The 24770-nt window shown below is 38.0% G+C and overlaps 1 protein-coding gene across 2 annotated transcripts; it reads left to right on the top strand.

Moving 5' to 3' along the window:
- Positions 1-95: 95 nt before the first annotated feature.
- On the top strand, positions 96-24195 carry LOC124135928 (centrosomal protein of 70 kDa-like). Of its 2 annotated transcripts, none has more exons than XM_046501622.2 (19): positions 96-150; positions 2394-2462; positions 3663-3762; positions 3987-4053; positions 4794-4890; positions 6793-6966; positions 7783-7868; positions 8121-8189; positions 8884-8974; positions 9616-9704; positions 10613-10690; positions 11546-11657; positions 12438-12536; positions 14224-14391; positions 15265-15405; positions 15819-15990; positions 17672-17786; positions 18880-18959; positions 19937-24195. In XM_046501622.2, exons 1-19 carry the CDS (start codon positions 121-123, stop codon positions 19996-19998), a joined length of 1899 nt encoding a protein of 632 aa, XP_046357578.2. In that variant the 5' UTR covers positions 96-120; the 3' UTR covers positions 19999-24195. The 2 variants fall into 2 exon arrangements, with proteins under 2 accessions (XP_046357578.2, XP_046357579.2); XM_046501623.2 differs by lacking the exon at positions 96-150 and adding an exon at positions 321-426.
- Positions 24196-24770: the final 575 nt, after the last annotated feature.

Genomic DNA, 24770 nt, shown 5'->3' with positions numbered 1-24770 from the left:
CAGATCCGATTACCCAATCTTACACAAAGTTCATTTTCTTTGTATTTTTAAATGTGTTCTATATTTTGACGATAGAGTTACTTTCCCCGTCCCCGAGTGCGCACCTGTCAAACAACAAACATGGCGTCTTTTGGCAAACAACGTTGGATTGTAAGTTAACTTTCAATTATTCAAACGATTACTGATCCACGAGTTAAATCTAAATGCCCAAACCAATTTTCCGAACGCTCACAAAGATAGAGAGTACAATGTACTGTCAGTTTTAAATTCTATTGTTCTGGCGGTAAATTTGAATACGACAGACTTGTCAAAACATGTTATGAACATTGGTAACATTTCGCACGGTGTTGACAGATATTTCTACCAAGTATACAGACTGATGTTCTGTTGATTTTACTGTAATCAGTGCATCTGGAAAAATGAAAAGTAAATACAGCATGAATAAGTATTAGACAGATCTTTATTCGTGAAGAATGTAGGCCTCCGGTCCATGTTCATACAGGTGGTCAGTCAGCGATTAATACTAGGCCAATATGTAACAATAATTATATTATCAGTCAACATGGATCGTTCTGAAGCAATTTGCATAATAAATATACACAGTCAGGTGTCGAATTTCATTTATATCCGTTGATGCCAAAAGCATAATGTATTTGTTAGTGTAGGGTATGATATAAATTTAGTAGGTATGCACTTCTCACGCAGTGTTTTATACCAGACACAAACCATCAAAAATGTATTCATCTTTGATGTAACCTTCATTACAAAGAGTTCACAGCCTTTTATCTCTAGGAATATTGAAATACCTGCCAGTTTCTATTTTGAGACCATGGGAACTGCTACAAAATTGTGCCATGGCCATGCAGAATTTTGCTATTATTACATGTTTAAGGTTTAATTCTGTTCCAAAAATACCTTTAAAGAAATTGTAATTTCTGGCTTTAGAATTGCTGAAAAGAAAGGCATGCCATTCCTGTTCAAACAGACATCTTAATCTTGTCATTAGTTCCCCGATAAAGGATTCTTATACTTACTGTTTGTGATTCGCATACATAGCCAAATCTAAGTCCAAACGACAAATACTTCAATTTGGAAACCCAGTTATTTTTGCCATAGTTTACTGCTTGTAAAAGTATATTGTAACACTTTTTTGGATATCTTTCATTTGGCATATGCAATAATCTAATCCAAAATTTAATAGAACTTTTAAATGCAAAAATGCAGATAAGATATCTGCCAAATTTACCCAATACTGTGTAATTTGGTGTTGAGAGTCAGACCCATGCTGTAAAATACGCATAATTTTAGTGTCAAATATCCTAAAAAATAATTCAAACAGAATTGGTTTAAGTTTATGTATTATCATTAAGATGCCCAACAAGACATTTCTAGCCTGAAAAGCTGCACTTTTGGTGTGCTTATCCCAATATAATGGTTTACTGAAAGTTATACCAAAATACTAATAGAATGGCACCCACTCAATAGACATTTCCCTCTCCAATTCTATTTTTCACTTTTCGAGAGAAGACTTGTTGTGTTATTGCGCATCCTGCCTGAATTTATTTTTAATGATTTCAATAAAATTCAGTCTAGAAAAACATTAAATTGTGAATCCAGATAAAAATTGTTAAACCTTGTGATCTTCAGTATGTTTAAACCACTTACACTCGTGTAGAGAATGGTCTCAATGACTGATTATCATTTACCATATCTACATTTGGCGACCATGACAAGACCAACTGTATGTCAGAACAGCATGCATGTTTCAAAGAAATTTCAAGATTTGATCATTAACAAGTCGATTAAAGTTTTGATTACTTGAAATGGTTTTCTGGGATGTGTCAAATTCATGTGATCACTAACAACTTGCCTACAGTAGATCAAATTTTTGTTTAATCTCAATTCACAAAAGTCCACTAAATACTGCAGTTGACAGTGTGCATGGTTTTATTAGAATACATGTACTGAACTTTCCCAATGCATGTTCCTGTAGTTTTGAAATACTTAAGATTTGAATAGCTAAAAGGTGTATGTCACTGTTCAGCGTTAGAAATTGCTTCAAATTGGCACTAGTCCTGTAGTCCTTACCAAGTTGCCTAATGGTAAAGGTATCCTAAGGAGTAGAGGACTAGTAGAAATTGGCCCATTTTAAGGGTTTTGCTCTTTGTTATCATTATAAGGACTAGTGGACAAAAACTGTAAGTTTCTAACCCTGCTGTTCAATGAAAGGTTTCTGTACTGAGAAATAAGCTTAGTAAGAGGTAATGCATGTCATTGTTATTGAACCCCATAATTTTTTTAAACAGCTTGCTAGCGTGTGGCATTACCACTAATAATTACAGATCATATTATGTCACATTTAATGCATATTTAATGATAAACTGAATATTCAGAGTCCTCGAATGACAGAGCCAGGAGTTGATGTGGAAGACAATATGGATATTACTGGCTATGACTATGAGGTGAGCATCATGAGGAAGGTGAGCTGAAATGGAGTTTAACGTCACGTCACGTCAAGATTATTGCACTTACAAATACATAGTGACATGCATAAATATGAGTATGTGTGGCTTCTTTACTAGTCCGGACAGATGCCGATTGATAGTGCTAGTCCACTGAGATACCATGCCACAATTTGACATGAATACCCCACTCCAGAGTTTCAGATGGTAGTTGGTCACTGGTCATAGACAGATACAATTTAAGTTTGACTTATTTTTTTTAAGTACGGTAGTTTAACTTTTGAGCTATAGAAATGCTAAGCAAGGTGTCACAGATTTTATAATTTCATAAATATAAAGTAAATTTTAAGGATTAGTCCTACAACATGTACACGTTTACAGTGTTGATGTAATAAACCAGTGCACAGCCATAAAAAATCATGATTGAAATTCTGAGTAGTGTGTCTTTGCATCATACTTTCTGTATTATAGGGAAAGGCTGTCAAAGCTCTAGTGACTTAGTCAAGCCCTTTTCTTATCGTGACATTCATTGGCCAGATCACCTGATCACATATATTCATCCAATCACAAATGGTATTGCATTGATGTGTTGTTATGGTTGTTCCACCATTTTTGTTTACTTGATGTATTGATTTTTACCATTGACTTATATTAAATTTCTTGGGTCCAAGTTATTGACGGATATACAGCTTTTTGTGTCAAAATCACTACTCTCAGACACAGTATACTGACTGAGCTGACCATTCCTGGAGTTCTTCCCTTAATGACGAGCCCCTGGCTCGGAAACAACAAGTACCATCTTTTAACATCTTTTGGTATGACGCGGATGGGGATCGAACCATAGGGCAGACACTCTATCCACTAGACCACTGAGGTGGTAGAGAGCACGGTGAGAGACAGAGGCCTGTAATCAATGCCTGTCTCCCTGTCATTACATATCTACTACATATGATCATGATGATAGATGAAGGGTATGTCCCAGCTGTTTTATGATAGACCAAATGCCTCTTCTTACCCCTTATTTCTAATTTTCTAAGCTTGTGAAAAACTGAAGTTAGATGAAAAGATAATCATTATGGTATTCCATGGATATATTGGTTTTCCAAAACAAAAAATATCAATATGACTGTTTGTATGGTCAGATTATTTTAAGATTCTTCCTTGTTTTATGCATGTTAATCTTGTTCTGTTTCTTTACAGGGTGAAGTGAAAGCATGGTGCAATGTGAATCATTTGTTGCGGTTGAATGGTTATGCAAAAGTTAAACTTCTGCATCCTGCAGATATTTCTCTTGCAACAGGTAAATAATTATGTTTCAGTCAAATTAACATGTCCACATTGAACATTGTTGAACGTAATCCGTTTTTTATAAAATCCCAAATTGAATTCCTTACAAGTTATTATGTTGTAGAAATATTTATAAATGTTTACATGAGCATGCTGAATAGGAGGTCGTTATCATGTTTCTGTCCTTTGATAATGAGATTGCAATATTCCAGTAACTATGCTGCTGTTGTATTTCAGATAATGTTGTCTGTATTGATCTTGCGACAAGTGAATCCTTGAGAGATACTTTGACATCTCTTCTGAGGTATGTGACATGTCAGGCTAATTTCAGCAAGATTCTGTGTCAAGGCTTCAAAAAGTTTTCAAATAAAACACTGCTGTATTGTAAAACACCTTTTTTGACTTCCAGAACTTCAAGTCACTCGCCATTCATGGATTTACCATTTTTTACTTCCCTGTTGTATTTTTGCAACTGAACGTCAGATCATTTCGTTGCCATGAACCGGTGAAACTCTTACTGTGGTAATTGGAGAAAAGAATTGGAATTATAAACATGATAAAAGCCTGAATGGATTCTTTGTTTCTAGAGATCCATTTTAGTACTGAGGCTGATACATCAACATTGATAAATAACCTTATTGCTCTTTCAACATGTTCAAGTTATTGGATGTTGTTAAATAAAATGAATCTTTATCAAAATGCAGGCAAATAGTCAGTACATTATGTAATGAGATAGACTAGCCCCCTTTCTGTATGTTAACATGTTGAGAGTGGCTACTTATGGGTGAATTTCTTTTCCTTTCAATTTTGAATCAGTTTATTCAGATAACACTTAAAAGGTAAATGATTAAATACTTATAAGGCTTATTTCTTACTAGCTATACTTTGTGAGATTTTCCTAATAAATGCTAAATGAATTATTTTTCTCTTTCAATGTGCATAGGTGTGATCGGTAGAAGTATTGCTTTTTTAGGAAAAAGAATGTCACATACACTTATGAATGTTATCTATGACTTTGACAATGGTGTTTGTTCTGCATCTTAGTGACCAGCCAGAGCAACAGAGTTCCATGATGGAGAAGTATCAGAACAAGGTGAAGGACCTCAAGGTCATGCTGGAGTGTTCCAGGGCCAGAGTGCAGGTAGGGCCTTCTACTTGCTTCACATGCACACTCACACACATACAGATCAGGCACATGTTCCTGTCCTCATGATCCAGTTCAACTTCACTCACTCACTCACTCACTCACTCACTCCATGAAGGGTTGTTCATGTTATGACTCTGCAGGTGAGTCGACAGTTGATAATTCCCACATAGATTTAGTGTCTGTGTAGGTCTTGAATTTTGCTGGTCACGGTCAAATGAATTTATGACAGCTCATGTTAACCTTTAACTTTAGGTAATGAAGATAGTGAAAATGATATATGTGTAGGAGAAACCATGTCTCCGAGGGATTACTAGGGATTGTAAACCCTCACATGAGGGAACGTCCCGAATGTGAGGGTTTACAATCTCTGGTAATCTCGAGGAGACATGGTTTGTCCAACTTATAAACTGACTCATCGCATAGACAACATTTTTAATTAAATAACTGTAATAAAAACTCTCAAATGTATAACCTGTATCGGAGATGAAATATCGCCTGCAGTCGTGAACTCGGTTCAATGAAACCGGCGACCTCAGCACGTGGGTTTCGCAACGGTGCGAAATCTGCACGTGCGTCTCGCAATGTCACGAAATCTGCACATGCGTCTCGTAGGCTGAGACTATTACACGTTTTGCTTTGACTGACGCTCATTCATTGTACAGCCTGTTGCTGGCGTACAGATCTTGAAAAGGACATTCTAAAAAGCAGTGCTGCTTATCAACACCTCTGTGGCCTTGTGGTACACTCACTGGGCTACAGATATGAAGGTTACGAGTTCGATCCTCGGGAATATAAAGAAAACATTTGTCATTTGATTTTACATTTCATTACCGTATTTTCTTGAGTATAGTGTGCACCCATGTATAATGCGCAACCCCCTCTAGTGGGTTCAATATTTTGGAAAAAAAGAAATTTGAATATTATGTGCAGAAAAAATTTTCACCGTACCCTTTCAGCGAAGTCCGGCAAACGAACGGGTGCTGAGAAACTTCGTCAATACAAATTCGAAATTTGAGATAAAAAATCACCAGACAAGTTTATTTAACGTTTAAATAGTATTTATTGTTCTGCTAGGCATTGTTTTATATCTAGGGATTAGGATTACCTTGTGTATTTTCTCGTAAACTAAGCCGGAAACAGCAATCAGCTGTACACACGTTTTCTTGGAATCGACCGGTGATTCGGTCAAGACACACCCAATGATATAACTTTATAGGATTTTTAATGCAAGGATCGGCAACAATTGTATCTGAAACTATTTTTTTTTATCAGGAATAATATATTCCATTATTTTCTTAATTATATGCAGCCTTTACTAAACATATTTAAAATAATAATAACCCTAAGTGAAGCAGCCGATCGCTATTCCCGGGTATTATTTTTTACATGGAACCAGTCTGACCAGTCAGACTTATTTTGCGTACTTCAGTATGGATTTGTTGACATGGTATTTCTGGTGTTTTCTGCTCACGGTAATGTCTTTCCATGGGGGAAAAAAACATCCAAACTCATAATTCGTGTATAATGCGCACCCCCTTCTACACAGCTGTGTTTTTTCGAAAAAAAGTGCGCACTATACTCAAGAAAATTAGGTACATGTTACAATCTGAACGGAAGTTATAATGATTGTAAGCCCTCCTGCGAGGTGTTACAATTGTTTCAAGCCCTCCTGCGAGGTGTTACAATCGTTGTAAGCCCTCCTGCGAGGTGTTACAATCGTTGTAATACCTCCTGCGAGGTGTTACCACAATTTCAAAAACTCCATATCGAGTTACACAAACAGCCAGTAGGTTTATAAATATATGTTGCCTGCAATATGCTATGGTTACAACAGTAGTGTCATGCTGTTCTTGATAATGCTGATGGTATTTATTGAAGTGTATGTACGACTTACAGGAGCTGGAGCAAGATGCACAGAGCAGGTTATCCTACCACAAAGACGAAGGAGAGATGCTGCGTAACACAAAGAATGTTATCGTGTCCAAACACCGCCAGCTGGAACAGCAGTCTCAGGAACAGGAGCTGGAGATTGACATGCTGAGGAGGAAACTGAAGCGGATGGTTGATGAGGCGAGTGACTGCAGGGTGGTCATCAAGACCTGTGTCCTGGAAGTCTTGGAGCCTTGAAACTTGCTGCTTCACCAATTGACAGTCTGTCCCCAAAACCGATGTGTACTCTGATATTAGCCCAAACTTTTCCCTTTGCAATATTTTCAGTATATTTTAGTCCGAACACATTGACTTTGATTAGCTTTTGTAGCAGGGTATGGCATCTTCCCACAGATGACATCCTTATCTTGTCAGCTTGCAGGTTTGAATCAGAAGGTCCGTTGTCTGAATCCCATCTCAGGCCTCGAAAATTTTAGGGCCACTACATTGGCACCCAATGGGGGGCTGGGCATGTTCATGTAAACTTTGAGCAAAATAAGTCTCAGTATCAACTATGTGGCCTGGGATGTGCCTTCTGTTGACAGTGGAGTATGTAGCAGGGCGTTGAGTCATCCGACAGATAACATCCTTACCTTGTCATCTTGCTGATGGGGTTAACATCTTTGGTCGTGTGGACAAGGCGTTCAACCTTGGATCAGTATGTCTCGGAAATTTTATGGCCACTACATTGGCAACTAGCTTTGAGCTGAGCATTTTCTTATCACCATCACCTTTATGAAGAATTTCTCTCCTGTTAACACAGTATATGTTTATTTAATGTATGTCTGTTATTTCTGGGTGTCAGCTTGATAGTTAGCATGGTTAGTCTGTCAGTAGATGTACAACACATTCCATTCATGACCATCCAGCTTCACATGTTTTTAACACACCCAGCACTAGATCAGTAGGATTTGTCTTGGAAAGGGTATAATATTGTCTTGTATTATTCTCTTTAAGGAGACGAGAAGAATCAACAGACAAAATCAGGTTTTCCAGGAATTCAAGAAGAGGACTTCAAGAGCACATAGTGTCATGGATGAAAAGTAATTAGCTCTTTGATCTATTTAACTCTAATTTCAACAGAATTTTAATTGCAAATTATTTTCAAATTATACTATTGGACCTATGACATGATTCAGTAAAATTTATACGCATGATGTTTTGTGTCAGAATTTTATGGTTCTTAAGAGGAATACTTTGCTCTAAAATAGGTCAAGCTTGGTAAAAATATGATGAATTAGAACTTCTGCACGTGGAAACGATGAAGTTAACTGATGAGATTGCCTGCATTTCAGACTACTTGACATCATTGATGCATATGAAGGGCAAGTGAACACATTGCAGAGGGAGCTGGATCATTCCAGGTAAATTCTATAGCTCCTTGAGGTCAGATCATGTACTTCTAGGGACCACCTCCTTGGTATAGTGCAAAGAGCATCTGCATGGGGAGCGGAAAGTCGGTGGTTCAATCCATGACCGCATCATACCAAAAGAAATTAAAAGATGGTACCTGTTGTTAACCTAGCTGGGGCTCAGCATTTGAGGACAAAACAAGGACTGTTGCTTCGGAGTCAGTATTCTGTGTCTGAGATGGGTATCCATGTTAAACTATGGCATGGTATCTCAGTGGACTGGCACTGTAAAACCGGAATTTTGTACAAGACTGGTACAAGCAGCCATACACATGCATGTACGTCATATAATTTAATAATCTGGATCCATTCCCATGGTTTTTGCAATCTCAAAGTACCTGCTCTTAATTTTCATTACTGATTTTACTGACCAATGAAACTTCAAGATAAGGAAAAAGGAAATGGGTAAGGGACTTACCACAAGGCAGTTTTGATGGATTGCATGTCCACAAGATTTTAAGTTTGTTGTTTATTCATGATCTCTGTTGTCATGGTGCCATTCTTGATACGATGCTGTATCCCTGAAGGCTTGCTAGCTTAGCCTTATTGGCTGTACTGAGGTATAAAGTCAGACACTGGATGTGATTAATACCTTGATTTTTGTCTTTTGGTCAAGACATTAGTATCGGAATTCTCTACCCCCTAGATCTGGTTTGCCATTCGGTGCTGAAGACAGTGAAGAGTCCTACCTTTCTCATCACCCAAACCCTTCACAGAATGTCAAGGGAATTGTGAAGGTTTGTCCAGATCTAATGATTCCACTTTACTATCAGTTGCATCAAGTAAAATTGTGTTTTTGCTGTTGTCGAATGTATATGTAAAGAGAGTTGTCTCCCCTAGTTAATGGAATCAAGTAGGAGCACTTCAAACATTGAATAACCTAAAAGTTACAACTCTGGCGACAAATGGTGTCTGTCATGACCTGGGATTTATCTAGACCTGTTCAGAGGCCTGTATTTGACCCCAGCTTTGCAGCAAATGTCAGTAAAAATTCCCAAATTGAAATTTCCTACTTCCTGCGGTTATGGTTAAAATTAAAGGGATGACTTCGTCAGAGTGACTTTTACTTCATTGGTAAATGGATCACTAAAGTAGAAGTAGATGTAATGCTTGGTCATACATTATTGCATTGAGTGCCATGTTACCATCCTTCAGAATTTAGTAAAATTATATTTTTAAGAAATAACGCAAATTTGAACAAAGTTACAATTATTTTCTCAATTTGCCTGCCAAGGGTACTTCATTTGGATTCATACAAAAATACCGCCCTGTGGTATATCATGAACTGTTATTCTTATATATTGCTTACTTTATTATTAAAAAAATGATGTACATGTTGAGTTTAAATATATTAACATGCATGTAACATGTTTTTCAGTCATACGAGAAGCGTACCCAGTCGCTGCAGAAGAGGGTGAAGCGGCTGGAGGAGGAGAAGGAGCTGATGCAGCTGGATATGGGCTCCAAGTATGTTACACTGGTTGCATCTACGTATAGACTAGTGACCCATGAAGATCTGACTAGAATAGGTCTTCAGCAACCCATGCTTGCTTGCTGACTTAGTTGATGCATGTCATCATATCGCAAATGCGTGAGTGGATGCTCATGATATCAATCACTGGATTGTCTGGTCCAAACCCAATTATTTACAGACCACACTCATACAGCTAGAATATTGCTGAGTGCAGCGTCATATATTAACTGTTGTTATAACACGTATGAATAGGACCTGCCAGATAGAGTCAGTTTCTTGAATGTAATAGGTAGTTTGTGGGTCAACTGGCGGAATTCATGAATGTCTCCCCACGATTATTGTATGCACATGCTACAAGGGGACCAGGGCCTCATTCCGCATTCCAATCTTAGCACTAAGTCCCAGTCTTTAGCATTGACTTACGGCAGTCGTAGCGCTGCAATTGCTTTTTGAATAAGGGCCCTGGTAGTAAAACTTAGACATGGCTGAGTGCGTGCCATGTTATCCTGATGATGCTGACCATTGCTGAGAATGTCGTCCACTGTTGTCTTAATAGACAATGATGCTGTAGCTGAAATGTTACTGTTGTAAAACAACATTCACTCTGTTGGCTAGTTTATTTTCACCATCAGGTCAATTCCCCAGTTACAGCTTGTGAATTACAGCTGAAGAAACTCTTTGTTACAATGAGGCTCGCTTGATATAATTAATGCAGTTGTTTGTTTCTCTACATATTTGAGGAAAACAGTTCTCAGTGATGGGTTCAGTTGATATATACATATATTGTTGTTATATTTATACAATATAAAAAAGACATTAGTTTGACAAAAAAAATAATTAAGTAGCGGAGGTAAAAATTGCATTTCCATCAAGTTCTGTAGTGTGTTGCCTTGTGTTTCAGGCCTGAAGTGAAGGACTACAGACTTGCTACACAGAGAGTTAAGAAGCTGGAGAAACTCCTGGCCACACATAACATCAGGTAGCATGGGATTGAGAGAGCATCCTTGATATTGAATATGATCATCTGGAATGTATAGTTTTCTGATATTGAAGTGATAATCTAGAATGTAAAGTTTTCTTACTCTTACAATTCTCTTTATCTTGTTTTTGCCTTTTGTTTGCCTACTTTTTAAACATTTATTGAAAAAGAAACTTACACCAGAATAATGAAAACTGGAATTGTTTTATGAAATATCACAATGGCATCTGTGAGTCCGTAAGACCCATAAACGTGTAACCAATCAAAGGTGTCTTCCTTAAACATGTATTTCAATGTTGTATACTCCCAAGGAAGTTGAGAATGTAATATAAATGTGCACTGATACAGTGACAGCATTCTGACAGCGCATGCTTCTGTGTCGAGTCAAGTGGTATCAAGGGTACTATTATTATTACATGCCAAACCCCATGACCAAGATGGAACTCAAAGGATAAGCTTACAAATGCTGACCGTAAATTTATGAAAAAACAAGCAGTTTGAACATAACCCTTGTGTTATCAATTCCATTGCTTGAGGGGCGGTGGGGCAGCCTAGTGCTTAAAACGTTCGCTCCTCACGCTGAAGAGCCAGGTTTGATTCTCCACATGGGTCCAACGTATGAAGCCCATTTCCGCTGTAATATTTCTGGAATATTACTAAACATGGCAAAAACTATAGTCAATCACTCACTCCATTGCTTGTGAAGTCAGATGTTTCCATTTTGACAGTTTCCACTAGTCTCCTAGGGGTATGGGTGTACTACATGGTTCATTATGAACCAGGTTTCAAGTCAATAATGTAGGTTATAGAGCCACAGTGACTTAACAATGCTCCATGTTGGCCTCTGTTATCTAGTGTCCCAGGAGAGAAGAGCAACAAAGATCCTTTTAGACTCAAAAGAAAATACAGCACAAGAGTTGAAGATTTAGATTATCTCCCCTTGGACTTCTGTCAACAATATCTCAGGGTAGGTGTGTCAGGGTAACCATAGTTTGTGAGACACTCATGCATTTTCTAATCCATCTATGACATGATGAGTGAGTACATACTGCTTAATGCTGCATCGGCAATGTTGCAGCCATTTGTGGCATGATGAATATCTCAGTCATAATTCCTTTTGCTTCCGATAGAAATGTATAAATGAATTATGTACGTTGAACATATGATTGATAATAAACATTTTTTAATTGCCACATATGTTTTATTAATCATAACAAGATGGAGATATCTCCTTTATAACATTGAAGGAAAAGCTCTAAATTTAGTTACTTCTTTTTGGACAAATTATATTATTAGGGCTGGTACGATACACCAACTGTGCAATCCAATATGTATCACAATACCGTGCTCATGATCCGATATGTATCAATATACATGCATGTGCTCTTATCTGTTGTGCCAATTACCTGGCAACCGACGATTTACAGTTGGCAGTGTCAAAGTATGGCGCAATGGATGAAAATATTTACATTTTCACAACTAATTTTCACTTCTAATTAGTGTATGGTGTAAAAGTTACTAAAGCAAACATTTTATATAAGAATCAATATTTTTCACTTAGCATGCTACTGTGATCGATACTTGTATCAAGAAGTAAAAAAAATGTGTTTAACCAAAGCATCAGTGTATCATCCCACTTCTAGTACATATCATAAGCTACCTCTTGCTAAACTGTTATCTTTGTTAATATTAATTAGGTGTTGTACCATGTTGACGATATGACGATATAAGTCTAATTCTCTTTCAGGACATATCAACTGAGCTTGGTATAGATGACATTGAAAGGATAAGCATGTGTATGCAAAGCATCAAGGAAGAACTTAGAGAATGCAAGAAATATGAAGGGGTAATTATGAATGCTTCTGTCCTGGGTTACGAACATGTATACATCATAAGTTAGTAAGCTCGACTACGTATTTAGATCAGATGTAACATGTTTACAAATGACTTACATTTCTGGCATTACCTTTCTTCAGCAAGTACCGACTGACGTTGTGGATGATTGTAACCATAAATAAATATTGGATATCTCCCGCATTTGTCACAACATTATTCAAGGTTGACAATTTAACACCAAGAAAATATTTACATGCCTGCATCTGTATTCTTTCAATAACACTATTGCAACTAACATCTAAAGCCCATATTCCTGCACCATACAAAAATATTAACACAATCTTAATATGAAATACTCTGAAAAAAACCATCGTATGGTAAGTGTCTGAATTTTGACAACAATTTTAATTTATCCGAATAGTGCCTTCTTTAATTGCAATGAGGTGTTTATTCCATGAAGAATAAAAAAACAAGATACTTATAAGAAGGAACAAGTTCTATAAGATCATCTCCAAAATACCACTTTTCACTTCTTGAAATAATTCCTCTTTTTTTAAAGTCAACAACTTTAGTTTTATCCATCTTTACACGTAATTAGTATTCTTTGTATACATTTAATCGCCTTTGTAGATCTATAAACCTACGAGAGATGAGAATCGCATCATCTGCAAACAGTGGCAAAATAGTCATGGATTTAACTGAATACCCAAGTAACCAGAACTTTCTACCTTATCGGTTGAATCATTTTTTAAACATGATAAATAATGAAAACAACATGGACTCAAATCACATCCCTGTCATGTACCCACATTGCAGTTACACATTTCTGTATGCAGGCATTCATGTATATCAGTATACCTTATTTGCCATATCAAGCACCTTCCTCGAATAAGGGACCTCAGACCAACCACTAGACCAATCTGTAGGTCATCTTTATACCAAGCGGTCCCTACTGAGACACCAAAACCTTATCTTCTTTTGTATATTGTTTTATCAGAAAAAACAGTATTTATGATGGGGTATATAATTGCCAAGTAACTATTATCATTTTTTAATAGTTTGATCGACATTTGAAATAAGATTGTTCACTATCGCTCTATCTCTGACAAAACTTGTTTTGAGTTATATATATTAATATACTTATATATTTATTAAATGAAAATCACATCAAAATTACTCATGCAACCTTGTGACACGATCAGGAAATAATAGGCAGACTTTCTCTTCCCTTGTTTTCTTTCTTCAGTCCAGAGTACATAGTTATGGCTACAGCACTGTCATAACATGCAGCTGTGATGTTCATGATGTCAGTCACTGGATTGTCTGGTCAAGTTCGATTATTTACTGACCACTGTCATATAGGTGGAATATTGCTGAGTGTTAAACAACAAACAAACAAACCGTCTTATAACTGTGAGAGAGTGAGGAATGGTTAACACCGCTTTTAACAGTATTCCAGTTATAGCAAGGCGTGTCGGCTTGATGTGGGAGGAAAGCCCGAAGTGATGATATCAATCACTGGATTGTCTGGTCCATGCTCAAATATTTACAGACCGCTGTCACATATCTGGAATATTGCTGAGGGTGGTGTTAAAGAACAATAAAACTTCAGTAATCATTATGACAATGTAATGAGTTTATGTATAATGTTAGTTAAACAATGTTTCCACTGTTATTGATTGGTATGTCTGCTACAGTGTTGCAGACGTATTCACAACATTGTACAAGCCGTGGACCGAGGAAACCAGGGAACTCGAGGTCAGAGATCCAGCCCCAAGAACCACATGATGCAGGTGTCAGACAAGAGTCTGCAACATGATATGTTTGTGGTAGAGAGCTGGAGCAAAGATATTGCTTCAATGCAGGTATGGGACAGGAGTTAGGTATGGATAATGTTATTATTTTGTTTTTCACTTTTTTGTTTTATTTTCTTTTCTAATTTACACAAATGTATTACATGTGTTAACATAAAATGATATGTAAGATTATTTTTATGACTGTAGGTTAGATACATCATGTACATAAACATGATACAGCTAATTATGGGAAATAACCCAGGATACAAATAGTACAGTTACAGGATACAGAGTATTTTGAATTTCTGCTCACCCACAAGTCAGGTGCCAACTTACTTGGTAAGGTGATGGTTTATTATCCCCCGCCACGAAGTGGAAGAGGGATATAGGAATGGGTGCCGTCCATCTGTCCTTCCATCCTTCCGTCCATCACATTTCGTTTCCGGAGCAGAACACAAAAACCATGAGAGATATCCTAACCAAACTTGGCACATAGGTAGGCCTAGTGGTGAACTGGTGCCTTTTGATAGTCTGGGATTTAAAAAAAATATTTTTTTTCTAGTTTCCATGACAACAACTTTGACTTTGACTGAAAATGGCGGTAGTCCTCGTTTCCGGGGCAGATCTTGAAAACCCTACAATATTTCTTCACCAAACTTGGCACATAGATAGGTCTAGTGGTGAACTGGTGCCTGGTGGACATGTCATACTGGCGGGGGATATGAGTATTTCATGTTTGTTAAGTTTAAATAAAGTATTCGCCTGACACTACCACTACCACGTCATACCACCACACCACACCACACCACACCACACCACACCACACCACACCACACCACACCACACCACACCACACCACACCACACCACCACTTCACAAAGGTGAACAAGTCACAATGACGTACAGAAAGATGTAGACTGACACAAGGTTTCTCTCTAACAGGAGCTCCAGTTGACCATCAACTCATTGCTAGACAGACTTGCTCCATGGGCAAGGATTCATCTGACTGGAGGTCACAGTGTTGAGGAAATAATTGACACGCTCGAGAACGTAGCAGAACAGGAGGGCTCTAATGTTAAGAGGGTACGTATCTGTATTTGACAACTTCAGTTGAGTTTTCTGAAGCACTCTTAAAGACATTATAAAATGCAGAATATATTCAATAACTGTAAACAAATTGAATCTACTTGCCTGAACTTGTCTTTTGCTATCTATTTTGGTAGATTATAGTATTGATATGTTAACTGTTATTAGACGAGTTTCAGATGATTTTTGTACTAGACTACAGCTTCACAACCAATAATAAATGGCTAGTGTCTCAAACCGATGCAGACATTTTCCAGGGGCCTATTCCACAAAGTAATCTTGTTGTAACAGCTATTATAAGTCTGTGTTTAACTGTTAAAATTCTGATATTCATGGCACTAAGATCCCTTTGTGGAAAGATACCCTGTACTGTTAATTTAGCTTGTAAGTTTTATGTTGCTTTTTTTCAGGATGGCCAAGAACACACTTCAAGAGCTGACATGGAAAATATTGTTGAACACTTTATGACCCTGTTTGATGTCCCCTCAGTTGCTGGCGTCTTCCCCCGAATGACGGAACTCTACACAAAGCTAGGCGAGGTCTATAATGTCATGAACACCCTCAGGAACATCCTATCTCTTGGTGAGAAACTCTTGCTTTTAAACATCCGATAGCTCTGTTTTCAGGTTTCAGTTTGCAAGAGTGGTACAAGTTTTTTATCCTGTTTTATGACCAATATTTGGCCAATTTGGCAAGTGCCAAGAGGCAGAAAAGGAAAATCTAATAATATCTAAGATTAGTTTACAAACAAAAAGCTTTGAAAGTAAATGGTTTAACTAAATACAGAGAAGAACATCTTAAAAAAAATATTTTCAAAGCTGTTTTTTTAATGTTTTTTTTAAAATTTGCCTTATGCTCAATTTTAGGGTAGCGATGGTTGTTGAAGAAGAAAATAATAGCTGTTTATATTTGGCACAATTTCAGCATGTTGAACAAACGGTGTATGACCTGATAACATCGTAACAAAATGCAGGTTTCCTTGACAAGGGCAACAGATCAGTGCTTTTGAACAATACAACTTCAGAATATGCAGTCTGTCAAGTACCCAAGACATGGTATCTTTGTGTTGAGAGTGGTGTTTTTGGTCATCAATCTATCTCATTTTACTAGGTTGTCTTTGTGTAAGGCATTGTTTAGCATGCTGTAAAGACTCATAACAAAGGTAAAATTAACTAGAACTGCAACTGATGTAACTTTGAAAATTTATGATCACGATGATTAGAAGGCACTCCCTGGTTTTCTCTGCATCGGTGGGGGGCGGATCGGGTAGCCTAGTGGTTAAAGCATTTGCTCGTCACGCCGAAGACCCGGGTTCGATTCACGACATGGGTACGATGTGTGAAGCCCATTTCTGGTGTCCCCCGCTGTGATATTGCTGGAATATTGCATAAAACCAAACTCACTCACTCACTCTGCATCGGTGGATCATGATTTTTTACTTCTTGATACAAGTATCGATCAAAGTCGCGCACAAAGTAAAGAGTATCGATTCTTACCTTTAATGTTTGCTTTAATAAATGTAACACTGAAGTTTATAGTGAAAACATCAATATTTTCATTCTTTGTGCCATACTTCACACTGCTGAATGTAAATCAGGTATTTAGCCATCCTGTCTATGAAAAAGATGGCTTAGCGACCACAGATAAGAGCACATGCAAGTATCGTGATAGGTATCGTGATACGTATTGGATTGCACAGTTGGTGGATGGTCCCAGCCCTACAGGGCAGAGGGCTGGCTGCCTTATGTAATAGCACGTGCTCCTCATGCCAATGTCATCGCCTCCGTGGTCTAGTGGTAGAGCGTCCGCGCGGAGAGCGGAAGGTTCGGGGTTCCATCCCCGGCCACGTCATACCAAAAGACGTTAAAAGATGGTACTTGTTGTTACCCTGTCTGGCGCTCAGCATTAAGGGGCTAAAACAAGGACTGGTCGGCTTGGAGTCAGTATACTGTGTCTGAGTGGGGTATTCATGTTCAACTGCGCCATGGTATCTCAGTGAGCTAGCACTATAAATCGGCATCAGTCCGGACTAGTACAAGCAGCCACACAAACACACACGTACATGCACATCGCTATATAAGTGCAATAATCTTGGACGCGACGTTAAACCCCATTTCCCCCCCCCCCCCCCCTTACCTCTAGTCAGTGGGTTCAATGTGAAACCTATTCCTGGTGTCACCAGCCGTGGTAATGCTCTGGAAATTTGCTAAAAGCAGCATAAAACCATACTCATATTGAGTGTATTTGTTTGTTTTTGTTGAAGGTGATGATAGTAAATCATCGGCAGTGGTGGACTCTGTAGGGCGGCTGTGTCAGGCACACAACTCCACCACAGCCAAACAGCTGAAGCAACTGCTGCAGACCGATGACCTGGATGGGTGAGTAGACCTGTAGTTCACTGAGCCTCACACCACCTTCAACAGTATCTCAGTTATATCACGTGAGCATTGGTGGCCCAGTCGTGTAAGGCACCATAATTCGCTTTGCAAAGTTGTGTCCCTTGGCTACACCAGAAACCAATGATTGTGGGTTTGAATTCCTGGTCGCTCAGATTATGTTTCTAGGTTTGTCATCACCATACCAGTTGATACATTGAAATTTGAATAGGCAATGACATGTTCAAGATCTGATATCTGCTATTCATCATACCCCTGAGGACAACATCTGCGGTCTAGTGGATAGAGTATCTGCCTGTAGACCGGAACTTCAGTGGTTTGATCCCAGACCGCATCAAACCAAAACACAGAAAAAAATGGTACTTATTGTTGCCCTCCCTGGCACTCAGCATTAAGGGGATGAAACAAGAACCGAAGTCAGCATAATGTGTCTAAGTGGCATATCCATGTGAAACTGGGCATGGTATCTCAGTAGGCCAGGACAAGATTTGTAAAACGTCTAAAGTCCAGACTAAATAATACAAACAGCCTAGAACACACATGCATGCACAATCACCATATAAGTGCAGTAATCTATAACCCTATTTCGACTCACTGCCTCATACCCCTGAAGGACATGAAGACTCATGGTTGTGTCCCTTAGTTGTGCCAGGATCTGCTGAGCCTAGCCTCAAATCCAACAACATCACCTCAGCGCTCAGACGATCATTTCTCCCATATTTTAACATTGATTTCAGACAGTCATAGCCCTGAGATCACTTTGTTGAACAAGGCCCTAGTCTTTCTGAACCAAATCCATTCTGTCAATGGGGTTCCTTTCCTTTAAGCTGATGCTCTAATGTTGATAGTGGCATTAAACCCAACTCACTCATAACTCCATTTTTCATTTGTCTTGTAGTATATCTGTTAGTCATCATCATGGGGTAGATGCACCTTTATGGTTGCGGAATATTATTATACTTATTATCATGATTGATGTTGATTTAAGTAGTAAGATAATGTATGCATGGTACAAGCGCCGATGTCACTTTGCTTCCCCTTGTTTTCCTACATTGCCTGATGTATCCATTCACAGAGTAATACGAAGACTAGATGAGCACAGGAAGTTCTTCCCTCCATTTCAGGAACTCACCAAGAAGCTGTTGCAGATATTAGGTATATATGTTTTCATCAGTTTGCTCATAGACATCTTCCCGAGGCAAGGAACTTAACCAACTATAAAAGTCCAGTTTTTCCATCCTTGCTGTACTAGGCTGGAATTTCGGAATTATGTTTTGGCTGGACTATCGAGTCTATGCATAGTCCAATCAAAATCGCATAATGAAATCAAATCTGGTTCGTAAACTGCTGTGCAGATTTAGCACGATTACAGGATTTGGAAAGCAATTGTACCTTCGACTGGACGTCTACAGATATTTTCCAAATCTCTTCATGTTTTAAATCAAGGTTCTCAAGTAACTTGATGCATTTTGTAGGGTTAGACCTATTTTATATCAATATAGATCTTTATTATCGACGAGACCGCCTTGACAATTAGTTAGAAGTTAGTTCAAGTAATATGGTAGGTTGAATCTGATTGGTCAATTGGAGGGTCATAGAAGGGACATACCTAGTAATAGCCACTTGTGGCGCTACAATCAAGCCACAGAATTCCAGCCTAGTTTGGCAAGGGTTAGAGCTGGACTATTAAAGTCAGTTAACCCCTTGCCTTGGGAAGATGGCTCACAGATACACTTAGAGAGCTTGTTTTCATGTAAATCAATTTGTACAGTCATGATGTGTACTGTTTGAAGGTGTCCACACCAACATATGCAGGAGAAACGGGGCGGTGGGGTTCCCAGAGGTTAGAGCTTTCACTTGTCATGCTGCAGGCCTGACTTTGACTCCCAACATGGCTACAAGGTTACAATGTCTGGAGCCCATTAGATCTGGTGTCCCATGATATTGCTGAAAGTGGCATAAAATCCACCTCACTCACTCCAGGTGAAAAGGATATCAGTGGATCAACACTGACAGGTATCATAATACATGCTGACACATGTGATACAGAAACACTGACATCTTGGTTAGTTAAAGACGTTATAATCAATATGCTCAAAACATTAAGTTCATATAGAATTTTTCTGATTCAGGTATAGAGAGGCTGGATCAGATCGTCCCTGCAGTCCGAGCACTCAAGATGTTATCTCACTGATCTCGGCATCACCCCCCCCCATTCCGTCCTCTATGCACAAACTACGGACATATGGTGCTGGATATCTTTTGCAGAAAATGAAAAGGAGACTCCTTTGTAGCATGTTAAGTCATGTTCTGTCAATTCTTCCCTTTCAGATTAATACATATCCATGATTTTCCAGTGTAGTATGTCTCCATTCTGTTATGATATTCACCCTGGAATATCATAGTTTCTCCCTGATGGTGCACTTGGCACTGAATTCCTTTGGCCATGAGCTTGTTATCATCAAGCAGGCCGTCATTATAAATGATCTGTTTCACAGAAAAAAAGTTGTCCTTGTGCTGTCAAGCTTTCTCATTTGTATCATGTGTACAGGAGATGGCACAAGGCAAATTTAGTATTTGCAGTACCACAGCTTGTTTCAACACTGTAATTTGAGTCATTTAATACAAAAGCTATACCATCAAATACGAAAGCTATACCAGCAAATACGAAAGCTATACCAGCAAATGGTTCCAGTTTATTTATCATAATAGAACGGAGATATGTACAGGTGATTTTTATGTTAAGGTTATTTAAAAACTACTGATTGCCTCATATGGAAGATTCTCCAGTGTAATGGTAAATACAATTACAGTTCTAAAGTACCGACAATCTCATGTTTGCTCCAGCCCAAACTTCATGTCACTGAATAATTGTGGATGATTGATCCAGTGCTGTGGACAATGCACATCCGCCACTAGGACAGTCACAAGACATGACTCAGGATATGATACATGCCCCTGGATACAATCTGTATCATGGTACATGTTTCAACATAATCACTTTAATGTATCATATCTGAAGGTGAAAGTCTAACATTCAATTCTATAATGAATGATTATGAGATCTATATAAGTCAGGAGATAGGAAAATATTCGATAGACTTAATAAGTTAGCTTCATGAGTAGCAGCAATATGTATTTTTTTTTGGATACAAATAGATCTTTTTCATATTTTTGTGTAATGATGAGAAATGAAGTATCGTGTGCTTCACCATGCATTGATATTACAATGAATCGTTACTCCACTCTCAGAATCTTTTGTAGATAATGGTCAGTGATACCAAAATATCCAAAGGCAGCACTTTAACAGTCTAGTTCTTGAATTATGAAGGCTGTTGCTTGTAGAACACTTGTCCACTAACTATGCAGCTGAACCTTACATAATTCATATGTGTAGTGACGACAAGAACACATCAGACAAGGATGCAACACATGGACGCTAAATGTTCTACTCAGCCTTGATAGGGATTATCAGATAGGTCATTCTATTTAAGTATACACTTGACATATAATGACAAACAGTTTTTGGGTATCATGGAAAGATAAAAAAACATCCCTGTCAAAAGTGGAGTAGGATATGTTGTTTACTTATTGTAGATTTGATTCAGAAAAGATGCTTATTATTTTGCAATGGCCTTGTCATGCTCACATCTTTATGTGTTTTAAGAAACATATGACATTCTTATGAACCTTGGGATGGACAAGCTCACATGAAGAATCCAGCTTTTTATTACTTTGACTCTAGATCAGTAATCATGCTAGGCTTATTTGTATTTTTTTAGTTGGTTAACAGATTATTTTCTCACACCTTGGGTTGGTGGCCAATATAGAAATATAATTGGTCCCTTTGTAATAAAAAGAAGCATGGTCTTAAGGATGATAATTTTCTTTACAATTTTAAATTCTCTCTTTTTCATTAGCCAATTTTGTTAAATGTTGCAGGCATGTTTTAAGATCAGACAGAAAATAATGTGTGATTTTTAGTTTTTGTAAGAGTGATTATGAAGCTGGTGGTAAGAAAAGCTTAAGCCCCAATTAAATTTTTCGTTCTTTCTCAGCTTGAATATTGCTGAGTGCAGCATTAAACAACAAACAAACAAACAAACATTCCTATAATAAGGTTCAGCTGCATATTATTATGTATTGTAGTCGTATTTTGTTTGTAAATTCATGTGTTGAATTTATGTCTTCTATTTGTACATATTTCCCATATTAAATTATTACTTTTATTTAGAATTGTTATTTTTATGTTGTGTTGTGTATTGTCATCTTATTAAGGTGCTTCAGGGGATGTATCTAGGATTCTCAACTCAATGCCTGTGGTGGGCTTATTGTGACAAATATGTGTTTGTCCAAAATTAGGAATTTGAAAGGTTCTTCTGATCTTAGTTTAAGAGGTATTCTAACATTGTATTCAATGTAATCACGTAAACTTATAGAGTTACATATATGCAAAGCTATTACCAGTTAAAATATCTGATAACCGACTAGGTCATCTTTACGTTTAGCTTGTCATTTTTTATTAATATTTGCTGCAGATTTAGGGCTTGATATCGGCCGAAGAGAAGGCCTAGATAAATCCATGGCTGATGTACATGCTCTTGTCAATCTCGCTGTTGACAAAGCCATAGCTTTTTTTTAATTATGATCAGTTCATCAGTTGACTGCTCCCTATGAGGGCTTTTGTTTCATTAGCTACAGTGTATGAAACTTTAACAAATATGAGGGCAGTGGGGTAGCCTAGTGGTTAAAGTGTGCGCTTGTGATGCCAAAGACCAGGTTCAATTCCTCACATGAGTACAATGTGTGAAACCCATTTCTGATGTCCGCCGCCATGATATTGCTGGAATATTGCTAAAAGAGGCATAAAATACAACTCACTCAAACAAATATATAAGATGAGAAAAAAATAATTTAACATGAAATGTCCATGGTGAATCTTTCAAGATAAACATATAATAGATAATATTATACATTTATCCTTTAAATTGTGTATTTTGATTTAAGCATTTATTGCTGACAGTGTTATACATGTTTTTGTTTTGTTAGCTACAGTGTATGAAACTTCAAGCATATAGATCAGAAACTAAAATGTCTCACAAAATGCTCATACTGAACCTGTCAAGATGACAAGCATGTGATATAAACTAGACACGTGCTCCGTACAATGTGCATTTTGATTGAAGCATTAGGTGCACTATTTATTCGTACCTTAGTTTATTTTGAGCATATAGAGCATTCAGTTCTCAACTTTTGTCCCTTTCTTTCAACAGCTGAAATTGTCAACACCTAGGTCAAAGCGATCTGACACAAGTTGGTAGATTAAGTAAGTTGTGTGCAGCTGTTGCTTATAAATGGGCTGTATTATCAGAGAATGAGATATATTATTAATAATATATACAGAAATGTTTTCGAAACTTTTTTCTTGGCGTTAAATACATGCTATTTGATTGTGTTTGTGTTACAAAGGACGTCACAACATTCTTCCATGAGCTCAGCCTGAATTCAGTAAGCGTTGCATTACAGAGGAGGTTATTCCAACATATTGAATTACATTCAGGGATATCCCTCATTGTGCAGTCTTCCCTGCAATGGCCTCCTTTCACAGACACAGCAGTGCCTGCCAGCCAGCATGTAATTATTTATCAACAATACATGTACCTGCATCTTAACATGCATTGAAATATTCATGTTTCAATTAACTAGCTGAGGTAGATCAAAATTGCGTTTTTTTTTTATCAAAGTAGGGCACTTGAATCTCTGTGGTGAATGTTGTGTTAGATTACAATAGATGACTGTACCTTGACATTTCAAACGGAAGAGAATGTCAGTTTTAAACTACTCCCTGGCTGAAAGACAGAGCAGAATGATTGTCCAGTTGCATGAAGCCTATGACCCTTTTATTGAAATGATTACCACCAAGGGTTGATCCAGCATGTTTAAAAGGGAGGGGTCCAGACTATCGAAATCCTTTCTCCGTCCTCCTCCCCCCCCAACAACACCCCCTCCCCCCGTCCTCCTCCCCCTCCCCTCCCCCCGAATCTGCCTATGACCACCATGACATGACACTTAGGTATATTCAGCCACTTATCTATGTGACAAAGTAAGAGTTGCACTCATTGACGTATTGGTAGGATTGTATCTAATTAAGTGACACTCAGGTCTGTCAACACTATAAATATGCTAAGAATGCAGCTGTGTGCATGTGTTGGTATATGAGCTGTGCTGTGGCCTTACATTAGCTGTAGTTATGGCTGTGAGAATGTTCCTGAACTGTATAACTTGAACTGAACAGAATGCATTGGGCCTTCAATGGACTCACTTTAAATATGATATCTTTGTGTATGCTTGCAATTTATAAGATGAATATGGAATAAACTTGTTAGCTCTTTAGTTTGTTTGTTCTTTTATCCAGGGTTTCTTCCACTAAAGGTGAGGTAAGGTAAGGTGTGTCCAAGATTATTACACTTACATAGCGACGAGTGTGCATGCATGCGTGTACTAGTCTGGATTTATGCTGACTTATTGTGCTAGCCCCCTGAGATACAATGACGTTAACATAAATACCCCACTCAGACACAGAAAACTGACTCCAAGTCGACCAGTCCTTATTTTAGCCCTTTTGATGCCGAGCACCAGACAGGGTAACAACAAGTACCATCTTTTGACGTCTTTTGGTATGACGCGGGCGGTGATCGAACCCCGGACCTGCCACTCTCCGGGCGGACGCTCAACCACTAGACCACAGAGGCAGCCTCTTCCACAAAATTATCTTAGCAATTAATCTTTTTTCCTTTCAATGTTATGTCTGGTTTAGCTGCATGTGACTGCCTACCATTTATTGTGGATAGAGTGTAAACCCCCAGAGGGGAAAGTCGATGTTCGAGGTTCGATGGCTGTGTCATACCAACAGATGTTAAAAGATGGTTCTTGTTGTTACCCTGCCTGACGATTGGCATTATGGGG

The sequence above is a fragment of the Haliotis rufescens genome, unplaced genomic scaffold (assembly GCF_023055435.1).
Source record: "Haliotis rufescens isolate VD_foot unplaced genomic scaffold, xgHalRufe1.0.p SCAF_4, whole genome shotgun sequence".
NCBI lineage: Eukaryota > Metazoa > Mollusca > Gastropoda > Lepetellida > Haliotidae > Haliotis > Haliotis rufescens.
The sequence above is the reverse complement of the archived record's forward strand: the minus strand, read 5'-3'. Positions and strand labels throughout refer to the sequence as shown.

Excerpts from the sequence above, each read along its gene's own strand:
- LOC124135928 (XM_046501622.2), top strand. The coding sequence starts at position 121 with ATGGCGTCTTTTGGCAAACAACGTTGGATT. Across the intron at positions 15,406-15,818 it reads AGGGCTCTAATGTTAAGAGG|GATGGCCAAGAACACACTTC; the intron begins GTACGTATCTGT and ends GCTTTTTTTCAG. Across the intron at positions 17,787-18,879 it reads CAGACCGATGACCTGGATGG|AGTAATACGAAGACTAGATG; the intron begins GTGAGTAGACCT and ends ATCCATTCACAG.